We start from the raw sequence: 14,632 nt of genomic DNA, 5'->3' as shown, positions 1-14,632 counted from the left end.
GCATTTATTTTTAGCCACATTATATGAGAGTGTATTAATAACCTGAACTCTCAAGAGAAATCTTTTATATCCATTAAAAGGTCCTCAGGTTAACATCCATCCAAAGTGCAGAACATCTAATGGTACAATACTCATTCTGTCTGGATTTTAGGGAAGCAAAGAGGATTAATAAAACATGTTTACCTCTGGGAAATTACAGGAGAAGCAAGAGGACCAGCAGCACTTGGAACAGGTACCAACACTGCCAATCCCCTCCTTACACAGGATTTGATCACAACCTTGAGGATTAGTGCACCAGGTCAGGTTTGAACAACATTCCACGTAGCCTCGCAGTAGTGTTTTGGAATACTATAGAAAGAAGATGATAATGACTGTCAGGTATCTCAGCTTGGCAATATCAGTCAGCAATTCTCTAAAGTTACCCTCTACTTAATTTCTACTGCGTATAAACTTACTCAACTTTCAGATGCTTTGAATTCCTCATGTCTGTATACATTATAGTATTAAACCTACATCTTCAAATGAAGAAATACTTTACAATTGATGTAGACAGCACTGCTAGGCAACAGAAGAAAATAAATGCCTTGCCTCACAAAGCTTAAAAATGCTTTAAACCAGCGAAGCCCAAAGAACTCAAATTCCAACAAGTGAATGTATAAACACTATTGCACCATTCTGCTAGAATCCAGGGGGGATTGGTGAGAATGTGTGAATAACAGTCTACAGGAAAAGTTAGTTGGGGAATGATTGCACTGTGAGCCAGCATAGACTCAACAGGCAGAACATGAAAATTTTTTCAAATGGGTACCAGCTCAAGTCACAACACAGACAAATGAAGTGGCTGCCATTTGTCAAAACAACTTTTCTCATTCATGGGATAAGCATGTCATTGGCAAGCTATCATTTATTGCTCATCTTAGTAGTGTTTGAAAAACTGATGGTGACCAATCTTCCCAAAACAATGCAGCCCTTTCAGGGAAGGTACTTCTGGAGTGCTGCTGTGAAGGAAACACCAAGATTTTGGCCCAGTTATAGTGAAGAACCATTAATATTTTCAAGTCACAATGAGTTAAACAGAGGGAAGTTAAGGGTGGTCCCTTGTGACAATTGCCTTTGGTGGTGAAATTTGCTGGTTTGGATAGTGGGCATTTTATAAGTAGTGGCATTGAAGCTGTATACGTGGTGGTGGAAGGAGAGAGAGGGGATTCTGGATGCTGAGCTCCTTGAGAGTTATTAAAGCTGCAAATATCTATTTAAGAGGAGAGTATTCTATCACACCTTCGATTTAAGATACCAGTGCTGAAAAGGTTTTTGCAGAATATGACGATGAGTTCCATACTGTGTTACCAAACCCCTGAAATACTTGGCCCAGGTGTTTATAGGCTTCTAGAGTCAAATCAAGAAATGGTATTCCTCCAAAGGAGTCTGTACAAACACCAAGACCAGTCCTCATCCATTAACAGTGGGATCAGTCCTGGAGAAATCTACACAAAGACTGGAATTTGTCTCCAGCAGTCTCTATAAACTCTTAGACCAGTCTCCAAGAAGCTCTACACACAGTGGTGTTAATAATGGGAGTTGGATTAATCTTGGAGAATCTCTATAAACTGTAGGGTTATTTCAGGTAGTTGAAAAATTCCCAGGACATACATCAAGTATACAGAAAATGTTACTGCAACCTTCTAAACAAAAACAAATAAACAAATAAACTGAAAGTTTCACAATTCATTTACAGCTATCAATGATCTATAAATCCTTCATTCCTGAAAACCTATCTTTGGTTCTTCTTCAATATTAAACTGAAAGATTGTCTGGATTTTGCAACTACATGAACTGCCTTCCTGCTATGCTTTACATTTAATTGCCAATGAACTGATATCTTACCTTGGCTGCGATCTCACTATCGCATATGATAGAACAGATGAACTCATTTGTCGGCTGTGCAGGACAGTCAGAGATTGGACAGGTACAATTCTGCACCAAGTTCTGTTCAATCCTGGTTATTAAATACTCTCTCCAGCAGGACTGAGAACAGGGAAAGACCAAAAGCACATCAAAATACAACCAGTAACCCAAAACTGAGTCATCATCCTGCATCATCCACATCCTACAACTACTAGTAAGGACTAATCACAGATATCAGAATAAGTAAAAGGAATAAGCCCCTTAAGTATGCTCCAGAATTCCATATTATGGCTAATTTGACTGTAAAATCAACGTCATACTCCTGTCTACTAATAGCAACATTTTACCTCTTTGCTAATTAAGTATTCATCTGCCTCTGCCGTAAAATTACTCAAACACTCTGCTTCCTTTAAGCCCGGAAGCTCCAAAGTCTTTCAACTGAGAAACAAGTATTGCCTCATTTGTCTTAAATGGACAGCACCTGACCCTCGCCCTGCCTACCCCCCAGTTGTATATTCTCCCACTAGAGCAGTGGTCCTCAATCACCAACCGGGCTGCAGACCGGTACCGGATATGTAGCCGACTCATATTGTTTTATACCGCCAAATCATATCGTTTCCTCATGGCCCGGTAGCACATGCTTTGTGGCCCGGTAGTTGGGGACCACTGCACTAGAAGACACATTCACTGTCAAGAACCCTCAAGATCCTTTGCAACTCAATCAACCCCCTTCCTTCTAAATTTCAGCCGATACATATTTAACCTGTCCAAATTTTCCTTATAAGGCAACCTTTCCATTCTGGTATTTGTCTAGCATACCTTCAAAGGGACTGTTTCCAATACATTAACACCTTTCCTTAAATATTCCAGATGTGGTTTCACAAAAGCCCTCTTTAATCAAGGCATTCCCTCCTTAAACTTGATTTCAGACTCCTTAATAATAAAGTTAGCTTTCTAATTACTTGCTGTTCACATCTGCAAAATCAAGCACTAAGAGACATATTATTGTATCTCACACCTCTGCAATCGCTCACTATTTAAATATAATCCTCTTAATTTTTCCTGTCAAAACAATTACATTTTTCTGCACTTTTCTTGATTCGCCAATCCTTCTCTCCACATACTTATCTACAGTACTGCCCTTCATAATCTCATGTTCTCTTCTCAATTTACTGCACTAAACCTTAGTGTCATCAAAATGTTAGGCAACCATATCTTCATTGAAAACATTTATATAAATTATAATAATTTGCAGTCTCAGCACCAATTCCTGTGGGATTTCCATCTTGCCAACTGGAAAAAGAGCTATTTATGCAAAGCGATCTGACAAGGTGAGATTCCAATGGTTTCTCACATATTTTCTACAACACTCCATCTGCTCTCACAATCCTTGGTACCAAGACTGTTTCTCAGGTCTATCATTTACAGTCACCACAAAGCTGTAGATCAATTTTCAATTGACGAACACAGTCTCTTCATCCTCCCTGTATTTTCAATGTGGGCTTAATACCAGACTTTGTTTCTCCCATAAAATACGTGAGCTGCATGAGCCCATGTGTGGTCACACATGCACTATTCCATGATTTCCTTTGTCATCTTTCTAGTATGTTGAACCCGTTTTAATCTTAAACCTTCAGCCAACTCTCTGACAAAATTGCATAAAGTAGAAATAGGATTCTGCAATAGGAAACAAGGGAACTCACCTTACAGCAGTAGTGCATGCAGCAAAGGGTGGGAGCAGCTTCACTATCATTAGTAAGCAGGCTCAGACAAACAGGGCACTGTGTGATGGGGCTGTTAGGAGTTTGCGGATTCCGAACCTTAAGACCCGCTACCAACAAGAGGTCTTCGTGATCTTCAGTATATCGCTGGACCAGTAAGTCAACATTCCACTTGCTGTACATAAGCAAGTGCTGTGCCACATCAGAGGAGATGCTGAGCGTGTCCGCTACCTGCAGGACAGTTTGGCTCATCAGCTGCTGTACCTCTTCCTGGCTCATGGTCCGCCCCATTGACATGAGGACCGTCTCTAGCACTCCTTCATCTGAATTCTGTGATCCATCAAAGCTTAGAATAAAACAAACAAAAAACAACTAATTTAACCCAGGAGCACTGAATGATCACAGCAGACTCCAAACCACCTGCCAACACTATTCAAATAGCAAGCAGAACGGATCTCAATGTTTGATTTAAAAGCACAAGATCTTGTTTAACAGGGTCCCTATCTGGCAGCTCAGGTGGGTACATGACATCAGAGGGAGTTCTCAAGTAACCATTTCTCAACTGGCAGAAACTTCAATGCCACTGACATAAACTTGGGTGCCATACTGCCCTACAAATCAAGATCACTTCATTTTTAACCTTTTGCTGGTGAAGCACACTGGGGATGAAAGTGTGCACCATAAGTCATTTCCCTATGCTCTATCTAATCTGTGTAGAAAACTAAAAACGATGGGGCAATTGTGTGACTGGACTGAACTGAGATGGTTCACATTGGTTTTTGAAGTTTGAATTTGGGTTAAGTTATCATATAGTAAAGACTAAGAGACAAAAGAAACAGAGGTTTGATACAAAGTTTGTCATTTTTCTCTATCAGGACAGAAACAAATATGCTTTAAATGGGTTCAGTAATGGATTACGTTAACATATGCTTACTGGGCAAATGTAGGAACTGTTTCAGTTTTATAAGGAACAGAAGGGATAGAACACAGAGACATTTTAATAAGATCGTTAGTGAGCAAGTGTGTCGACCCAATAGAGATATAGGCTAGCCTGTAATAGAGACAATTTGTGTTTGCAGTTGAAGACAAGTACAGTACTTTGACAGCACTGGAGTACCCAAAACGGAGTCAAAAGCTGGATCAGAGTGAAGTGATATTTTAATGGTATTGATAGATGTTGTCACTTCATTGTCACAAGCAATGAAGGATGAGCCTGTATGTGGCATTTTGTCTGGAAGGATCACTAGATGGTTGGTTTTGGTAATTACTTGGGATGGAAAAGTCTGTGATGAGGGTGAACAGCATGTTACTTCAAAGACAAAATTGAAAAATTACATTCCTCAATGATTTGTACTGGGGTCTCAGTTTAAAAAAAAGGTTGCTCAAGACATCAAATACAACTGTATAACAAAAGGAATGGTCACAATGGCATACACACACAGATTATGTTAATGGGGGAAACTCTGACAAGGTATAAGTACAAAATAGGCCCTATTGCCCACCAAGTCCAAGTTGATCACTAAGCACCCACTAATACTAATCACATATGAACACCATTTAATTCTCCAACATTCCCACTGACACCACACCCACAGAATCTACAATAAGGACAATTTTCAGTAGTTAGTTCATCCAAAAAACCTACATATCTTTGAGATGTGGGAGGAAACCTATGTGAACATAGGGAGAACATGGAAACTCCTCATAGATAGCACTCAAGGTCAGGATTGAACAACTGTACCATTTGCTGCCCAGTTAATATTCACACTGGGTTCAAGAAAAATATTATTTTCTTAATGCAGAGAGATCTAAAAGTGTTTTATAGACTGTCCTGCATTGTGTGAAATCTGTTGTTTTGTAGCAGAACTACAGTGCAAAGATATAAAATTACATAAATTATGAATTAAATATTACAACAAAAAGGAATAATAATGAAATTTAATGGCAGAGGGGAATAAGCTGTTTCTGAGTTATTGAGTGTGGGTTTTTAGCTCCTGTTCCTACTTCTTCCTCTTTAAATAATTTCTGAAAAGAAGTTATTATATTTACAAATGCTTTGTCTATTGAACATGGATGAGATGTACAGGACATTACAAGAATCTCTTCCATTACTTGGGGATTGGCTGCAGTTTGAAGAGTGGTGACATAAACAGCATGTTATTTTTTCAGCTTGACTCAATTTCAAAATCTAAATTGCTCAAATTTGTTATCTTTGTGCATAGCCAAAGGAATTTCAAAACTATTAGCCTTTATCTTCATGGTAGAAGAAATGAATAAAATTTGCTTTACAGTAACTTTCAAAAAAAATTGCAAAGAATTAGCAAAATAACCAAACTTTCATAGAAGGTACATCAAAAAAATCTATATAGTATTCTGGGATTGAATGTTAAACAAATAAACTTTGCACTTTACTCATTTACATTGCTGCTTTCAATATTTTCCTATAGCTGCAAGTGTAAAAGACAAAAGACTAGGGATGTGAATGTTCTTGACCAATGACAGAATTTATCCGTGAAGTTCCAAAACCAAGAGTTCTAAGATTTACAAAATCATTATCTAACATGATGTATCACTTCAGCAACCTCTCCAGTGCATTCACATCTTTTCTATTGTGTGGTGACCAAACTGCATATATTTCTCCAATTGTGGACGAACTAATCTTTCATATAGTTCTATCATTAAGAGCAGGGAGGAGTGATCCAATTTAAGAAGGCAAATATTCTGAATTTCTTTGATCTGCAATACTATTTCAATTTCTCTCTTCACAGCTACTGTTTCAGCTGTTGAGTACATACATTTTGTTTTATTTTCAGAATCTGAAATACTTCAAAATTTCTCAAGATTTTACCTCAAGATAATATAAGCCAGGGAGAAGCTTCCTGGAATTTAGGAAAAAGTTGATTTGGAGATTTGAAATGTTAAGGCTGGTGATAAGGGGGGAAAAGTATTACTTCCACTAGTTTGAAATGTTAAACAAACCAGGTCTACCAGAAGTGAACTAAGGAAGAATAATGAGGGAATCTCATTAAAACCAACCAAATTTTGTAAGGTCCAGATAGTGGATGTACAGAGGATGTTTTCAATAGTGGGAGAGTCTGAGACCAGAAGGCACAGATTCAGAATACAAGGACATCCCTTTAGAACAGAGATGAGGAGGAATTTCTTTAACCAGAGTGTGGTGAATCTGTGGAATCCATGGCAAGTCATAGGTATATTTAAAGTGGGGGTTTATAGGTTTTTGATTAGCAAGGACATCAAAGCTTACAGGGAGAAGGCAGAAGATGGAGTTGAGGTGGAAAATAAATCATCCATGATCGAATGGCAAAGCATACTCGATGCTCCTAATTCTGCTCCTATGTCTTATGTACCTTTTCCCTGATATAATAACAAGAAGAGGGCATGTTCTTAATGATAAGGCTCCTTAATGATGGATGCCACCTACTAGATGGTAGAGAAGGGTGTGCTGTGATGGAACTGGCTGAGTCTACAGCCATCTTTAGCCTCTTGCAATCCTGTTGAGAACCTTCCTACCAGGCTGAGAAGCAACCAGTCAGAATGCTCTCCACCTACATCTATAGAAATTTACACTCAGACTCCTAAGGAAGGATGGCTGCTGATGTGCCTTCTTCATGATTCCATCAATATATTGGGCTCAGGTCTTCGAAGAAACTGACACCCAGAAACCTAAAGCTACTCACCCTTTCCACCACTGACTGCTCAATTAGGACTAGTGCATATTCTCTTGATCTCTCCTTCTTGAAGTTCAAAATCAATTCCTTGGTCATGCTGATGCTGAGTGTCAGGTTGTTGTTGTGATACCACTCAACAACTGGCCTATCTCACTCCTGTATGCCTCTTGTTACCATGTGAGATTTTACCAACAATGGTCATCGGCTAGTGTGTTTGAGCTACATGGTGTTTGAGATACAATGGCATGCAAAAGTTTGGGCACCCCTGGTCATAATTTCTGTTACTGTGAATAGTTAAGTGAGTAGAAGATGAACTGATCTCCAAAAGTCATAAAGTTAAAGATGAAACATTCTTTTCAACATTTTAAGCAAGATTAGTGTATTATTTTTGTTTTGTACAATTTTAGAGTGGAAAAAAAGAAAGGAGCACCATGCAAAAGTTTGGGCACCCCAAGAGATTTGACCTCTCATAACTTTTACCAAGGTCTCAGACCTTAATTAGCTTGTTAGGGCTATGGCTTGTTCACAGTCATCATTAGGAAAAGCCAGGTGATGCAAATGTCAAAGCTTTAGAAATACCCTGACTCCTCAAACCTTGTCCCAACAATCAATAGCCATGGACTCCTCTAAGCAGCTGCCTAGTGCTCTGAAAATTAAAATAAATGATGCCCACAAAGTAGGACAAGGCTATAGGAAGATAGCAAAGTGTTTTCAGGTAGCCGTTTCCTCAGTTCGTAATGTAATTAAGAAATGGCAGTTAATAGGAACAGTGGAGGTCAAGTTGAGGTCTGGAAGACCAGGAAAACTTTGAGAGAACTGCTCATAGGACTGCTAGAAAGGCAAATCAAAACACCCATTTGACTGCAAAAGACCTTCAGGAAGATTTAGCAGACTCTGGAGTGGTGATGCCTGTTTTACTGTGCAACGACACCTGCACAAATATGACCTTCATGAAAGAGTCATCAGAAGAAAACCCTTCCTGCATCCTCACCACAAAATTCAGTGGTCAGAAGTTTGCAAAGGAACATCTAAACAACATTTAAACAAGTTAAAATAGAACTTTTTGGCCGCAATGAGCAAAGGTATGTTTGGAGAAAAAAGGGTGCAGAATTTCATGAAAAGAACAGCTCTCCAACTGTTGAGCACGGGGGTGGATCGATCATGCTTTGGGCTTGTGTTGCAGCCAGTGGCACGGACAATATTTCACTGGCAGAGGGAAGAATGAATTCAATTAAATACCAGCAAATTCTGGAAGCAAGCATCACACTGTCTGTAAAAAAGCTGAAAATGAAAAGAGGATAGCTTCTACAACAGGATAATGATCCTAAACACACCTCAAAATCCACAATGGACAACGTCAAGAGGCGCAAGTCCCCCGACCTAAACATCATCGAAAATCTGTGGATAGATCTCAAAAGAGCAGTGCATGCAAGACGGCCCAAGAACCTCACAGAACTAGAAGCCTTCTACAAGGAAGAATGGGCGAAAATCCCCCAAACAAGAATTGAAAGACTCTTAGCTGGCTACAGAAAGCGTTTACAAGCTGTGATACTTGCCAAAGGGGGTGTTACTAAGTACTGGCCATGCAAGGTGCCCAAACTTTTGCTTCAGGCCCTTTTCCCTTTTTATTATTTTGAAACTGTAAAAGATGGAAATAAAAAAGTAATCTTGCTTAAAATATTAAAGAAATGTGTCATCTTTAACTTTATGCCTTTTGGAAATCAGATCATCTGTTACTCGCTTAGCTATTCACAGTAACAGAAATTTTGACAGGGGTGCACAGACTTTTGCATGTCATTGTATATCACGAATGTAGAGAGAGTAGAACAGAGATCCTTGAGGTGTGCCTGTATTGATTGTCAGCAAAGAGGAGATGTATTCACTGATCCGTACTGACTGCAGTCTCCCCATGAGAAAGTTGAGGATTCAGTATAGTTCCGTTAGAAAGTTGGCAATTAATACTAAAGGGATGATGGTATTGAATGACAGGCTGACATTTGCTGTTGTTGAGATGTTCCAAGGACATGGAGAGCCAATGAGACTGCTTCTGTTGTAGACCAGATGCAGCGACAGGCATATTGCAGGGGTCCAGGTATTTGATCAGGCAGGAGTTAATTCTAGCCATTTCTCTTGAAGCACATCACTACAGTAGATGCAAGTCCCACCAGGTAGTCACTGAGGCAGCTCACCTTGCTGCTTGGTCACTGGTACGATCATTACCCTTTGAAGCAGGTGAAAACTTCAGGCTGCAGGAGTGAGATGTTGAAGAGGTCCTTGAATATGTCAGGCACTTAGTCAGCACAGGTTTGTAAGTACCTATCAGGTACACCACTGGGGTCCGTTGCCTTACAAAGTTTCATCCTCTTGACAGATGTTCAGTCATAGGCCTCCAAGACACAGATCCAACTTTAAATGGAATTGCCTTTGCTCTCAAATTACCTTCCGTAGGTCATACCTGGACTTTTGGAAGTGATTTGAGGTCAAAATTTATCCATGGTTATAAGAGTTGGAATACAAGTTCAAATGTACAATTGTATGGCTGCATTTAATTTCAGCATCACATCCTAGGGATAATAATACTGACCTTGGTGGTGATAACATGCAGAGCAATTGGTTAAATAGTGGAGACTGGCTGCTTGAACCTTGAAGCTGATGGTGCAATCCAGGATCTTCAAAATAATACATACAGGCTGGAAAAATTCAATTTCCTAAGAAATCAGCACATCTACAAATAGAACAGCTCTACCTACAACCTATAATCAATTGAAATTATCTGGACCAAAATTTTAGTTTGGCAAGGGCGTTGCTGTTATTTGGTTCAGAGACAAGCAAACAGTTCTGAAGGATGCACAGTCCATGATCAGATTGAACCACACAAGCTAACAAAGCAAATGGTTCAATCCTGATTATATTATGTCCTCAAACTCTCTACCATCCTTCAACCCATGAAGTAACGTTGCTCTGGTAAAATACTGTAAGTCCCACAAAATTAAGCCAAACTATTGGAATACTTACAAATAAACAATTTGCTCATATATCAGTTCCAAAGGTCAAGCACCAGTCTGGTCCCGTTTCAAATACAAAAATAAGGGTGAAAATTTTTTTAATGCTTAAAATTATGAGAGGCATAGATAAGATGGATGTTAACAGTCTTTTCCCCAGGGTATGGGAGTCCAAAACTAGGCAGCATAGTTTTAGGACATATTTAAGTCAGCTGAGGGGCAACCTTTTCCAGAAGGTTTTCAGTATATGGAATGAGCTGCCAGAGGAAGTGGTTGTGGCAGGTACAAAAATATAACTTAAGAAGCACTTGCATAGGTACATGAATGGGTGGAGGGAAAGGGGCCCAACATAGGAAACTGGGACCACAGAAGGCATGGACTAGTTGGGCCAAAGGGCCTGCATTGCTCAATGCCTGTAGGTCAATATCCGACCTGTGTAACCCAAGTTTTCCCCCCAAATCTCAGAATACCTTCAAAACCATCTTATCTTTAACACGTTTGTTAATCTATTAAGTTGACCAGCTGGAAGAGATCCCATCTCGTCTACATATGATACTAATAAAATAGAATAAAAAAATGAGAGAGAGCGATAAGATGATCAAAAATTTGTAAAAGAAAATGTTTTACTGCATCACTGGTTGAAATGAAACAATCTATTTCCATTTGCTGATACAATCCAGTGATGAACTAACATGAGCTATTTTGACAATCAAGTTCAACACAGCAGTGACAACACTCCTGTTGTTTTCTTTCAGTTGGCTTCCAAGATCATGTATCCAATCTATAAAAGTGAGAAGTTTTCAGAGATACAATTTTACTACGATCAGTTCTGCGTGACTCTTTTGGATATAATCAATTGTGTAAAGCATATATGTCAAACTCAAGGCCCGTTTGGCCCGCGAGATAATATCTAATTACTATTAAAGCTGGCCCCAGTAATCGAAGCGCCTATGGCGTATGATATGGCTAATGCTGAGTTTATTCAGGTACCAGGTTTTCAGGGTTTTTAGTGTTTATTCGGCAGTCTTCTTCATAAGAAATGGAATTTGTAAAGTGAAACACTTTGTAGTTATAGCAGAGACTGAGACACATGAGAGCAGGCTGAAAAAACGGAGGCAACGAAACGTTCGCACGCGTCCGACTGATCCGGCCCGCATGAAGCTGCATTTTGCTCAATCCGGCCCATGACCTAAAATGAGTTTGACACCCCTGAAGGATTCATAGGTTGTAGCTAACGGTTATATCTGTAGTCTACTGATCTGTTAACTGCAGCAGCAAGAGATTATATATATTACCACCTGCCCTTTTCCATCTGCAGCGTTTACTCAGTAGGGAGCACAAGTAACACACACAAAATGCTGGTGGAACACAGCAGGCCAGGCAGCATCTATAAGGAGAAGCACTGTCGACATTTCGGGCCGAGACCCTTCGTCAGGGCTAACTGGAAGGAAAGATAGTAAGAGATTTGAAAGTAGGAGGGGGAGGGGGAATGCGAAATGATAGAAGATTGTGCTAAATAAGTTGATTTCAGTGAGCAAATGCTAAAGAGAATATTTAACCCCGATGTTTCACAGGAGAAAAGAATAAACAATATATCCAGTGTTTCTGCATACATGAAGAATGGTGGCTTGCCCTTGGTATAGTGACACAGATATTGTCAATATGTACTGTACTTGGAAAACTTCATCTTTAGCAGCTAAAGTATGGAAACCCCTGCATTTTCAGGTGTCATTCTAATCTATTGTGTGGAAATAGCCTATGCTATTCTTGGCAACATTGTATGCCCAATTAAAACACACAAATCTATTTTCTTAAGACTGCCAGTGACTGGCTAATAGGTCCTAAAATATGTACCTCCAGCAACAAAATAAAAACTGGAAAAGAGTCCACCCCAAATAAGTTCAAACCCACCAAATACGAACAGTGTCTCCCATTCTCCCTCATTCACTGTTTGCCAGTAAAGGTGCAATCTGGTGCAAAAGGGAAGTAGTCAAAGTCACACAATGGATATTAATCAATGTTTAGACATGGACCACTGGTGCTTGTGTTACCTAAATACTGATTGGTTCTCTTTGCCATTGCTGTTTGATCCCGTAGCTTTTGAATCAAGTTTTTTAAGTATTATTTGCGCTTGTCCTTTCCGTGGGGTTGTTGGATCCTCAAGTACATACTCCAGAATGTGAGGGTTGTCCTCGTTGCGTCTAACGAATCCCTTGTTGATAAGGTGTATGATACAGAACAGAACATCCATATTGCTGCAATTGGAGCGAAGGAATTTATTTGCTGAACACAAGGCCTGGTTTTGACACTTGTCAATCACCTGCAAAAGGTTCAGTATACAAAGTTAGTAATAGCTTTGAGACTACAGTGCAATGTACAGGTTTACTCACTGATCTAAAATAATTTATCATGAATAAGCAGTTGTAGTGAGGAGGGGGAATGAGGGGATTAAAATGCTCCACTTGTTCTTTTTCTTTTTCCTGATCAACAAAGCCTCCCAACACCCTCTTTCCTGTCACTCACTCTTACTATCTGCTCATCATTTACTCTGGTTTCCATATCACCTCTCTCCCTGTATTTCATGCTCTATCTTTCTCTCATATCACATTCCATCACCTTCAGCATTTTGTTACTTCTACTATCAGCTCTCAGCTACTGGGACAACTCACCACTCTTCTCTCTTCCATCTGTCGATCACCCTCTTCACCTGCATCCACTTATTGCCTGCCAGCTGTTGCTCCACCCATCTTTCTATATTTTTACACAGATTTTTTAACTCTTTCTTTTAGTCCAGAAGAAGGGTCTCAACCAGAAACATTGACTGTCCATCTCCCCATAGATGCTGCCTGCTCAGAGTTCCAGTGGTTCGTGTTTGCACTTTAAACAGCAGGTCAATGTGGAGAGAAAGATAGTCAATAATTCAAAATATTATTCATCTGAACTAGGAGACAACAAAGATGAACTGGTGGTGCTGGGGTTGGGGGGATGGATAAAATGATAGGATGTTAAGATGCAGCCAGGGTTCATCTGGCGATAAGCTTAAAATTATCTAGTTTTGGTCAACAGCTGCTAATGATAGAGAAAGCAAGAACAAACAATGGGTTGTGTAAAAGCTGAAATAGTAATCTCCCAGCAGATCTTGCAGTATCAGTAAAGAGAAGAATGAATAAGTTAACATTACAGATGAAGGACCAAGAGCAAAACTAGCATATCATGTTATGATGTTAAAAACAAGTCACCTAAAGTTAATAATTTCAGATTTAGATGCTAAAGGACACAAGGCATCCAGATAGATAAGGTTCTTCTCCTCAAGCTTGAGTTGGGCCTGATTACAACAGTGCATAATGCCACAGACAGATGGATTAGAGTGGGATGGAGAATTACAGTGACAGACAACTGGAACTTCAGGACACTTCCACAGAGTGAATGATGGTGCTGCATGAAGCCAATCTTCCTTTAGATTCTCCAATGCAAATGCAGTGCACTAGATTGGAAGTGCTAGTGAATGGCTTCTTCTTTTGAAAAGACCATTGTGATTCCTGGATAATCTGAAATTCCCTTTGTTATAATGGTGCTTCCTGAGCCCTCTCTGCAACTTAAATGAATTTGTTTTCTTTCATTCCCGGTTCCTCAACCTGAAATGAAACATTCACCATTTCTCTTTACATGCTTGAACTGCTGAGTGTTTCCAGTATTGCTTTGTTTTCCTTTGATAATAATTACCTTGAAAACAAGATTATCAATATGAAGCTCTTTCTCTGATTTCATAATCTGAATAATCATGCAATAGATAATATTCCTTTTGCGTTCCAATATGCTGGCAGCATCTTCATTCACGTTTAAATAGGTCTGCTTTGGTAGCAATGTGTAGTGTTCTTTATTTGCTGATCCTCTGGCCAACATCTTATCATTCAATCTCAAGATCCCTGAGGAGTAGATTGAAAATAAGTAGAAAAACTATAAGACATAGAACCAGAATTAGGCTGTTTGACCCATCAAATCTGCTCCATTCCATCATGGTTGGTTTATTATCCCTCTAAACGCATTCTCCATCCTTCTCCCAGTACTTTTGATGTCCTTACTAATCAAGAACCTATGACCCCCCACTCTAAATATACCTAATGACTTGGCCTCCACAGCTGTCCATGGCAATGAATTCTACAGATTCACCACCCTCTGGCTAAACAATTTCCTCTTCTCTGTTCTTAAGGGAAGTCCTTCTAAGGATGTGCCCTTAGGTCCTAAACTCCCCCACTACAGAGAACATCCTCTCAATGTCCACTCTATCTAGGATATTCAATATTTGATGGGTTTT

The 14,632-nt window shown here is 39.5% G+C and overlaps 1 protein-coding gene across 3 annotated transcripts in view; it reads right to left on the bottom strand.

Annotated features, from left to right (window-relative positions):
• Positions 1-14,632, bottom strand: part of LOC140733195 (cullin-9) — a 292,661-nt gene that overhangs the window by 42,415 nt on the left and 235,614 nt on the right. For all 3 annotated transcript variants that reach the window (XM_073056198.1, XM_073056200.1, XM_073056199.1), the window contains 5 exons: positions 14,041-14,243; positions 12,369-12,637; positions 3,609-3,972; positions 1,885-2,025; positions 184-348 (listed from right to left, as the gene is read on the bottom strand). In XM_073056198.1, coding sequence (XP_072912299.1) covers positions 184-348; positions 1,885-2,025; positions 3,609-3,972; positions 12,369-12,637; positions 14,041-14,243 — 1,142 coding nt within the window. The remainder of the gene's footprint in view (positions 1-183; positions 349-1,884; positions 2,026-3,608; positions 3,973-12,368; positions 12,638-14,040; positions 14,244-14,632) is intronic.

Source organism: Hemitrygon akajei, chromosome 9, assembly GCF_048418815.1.
Source record: "Hemitrygon akajei chromosome 9, sHemAka1.3, whole genome shotgun sequence".
NCBI lineage: Eukaryota > Metazoa > Chordata > Chondrichthyes > Myliobatiformes > Dasyatidae > Hemitrygon > Hemitrygon akajei.
Note: the sequence above shows the minus strand (reverse complement) of the source record. Positions and strands in the feature narration are given on the sequence as shown.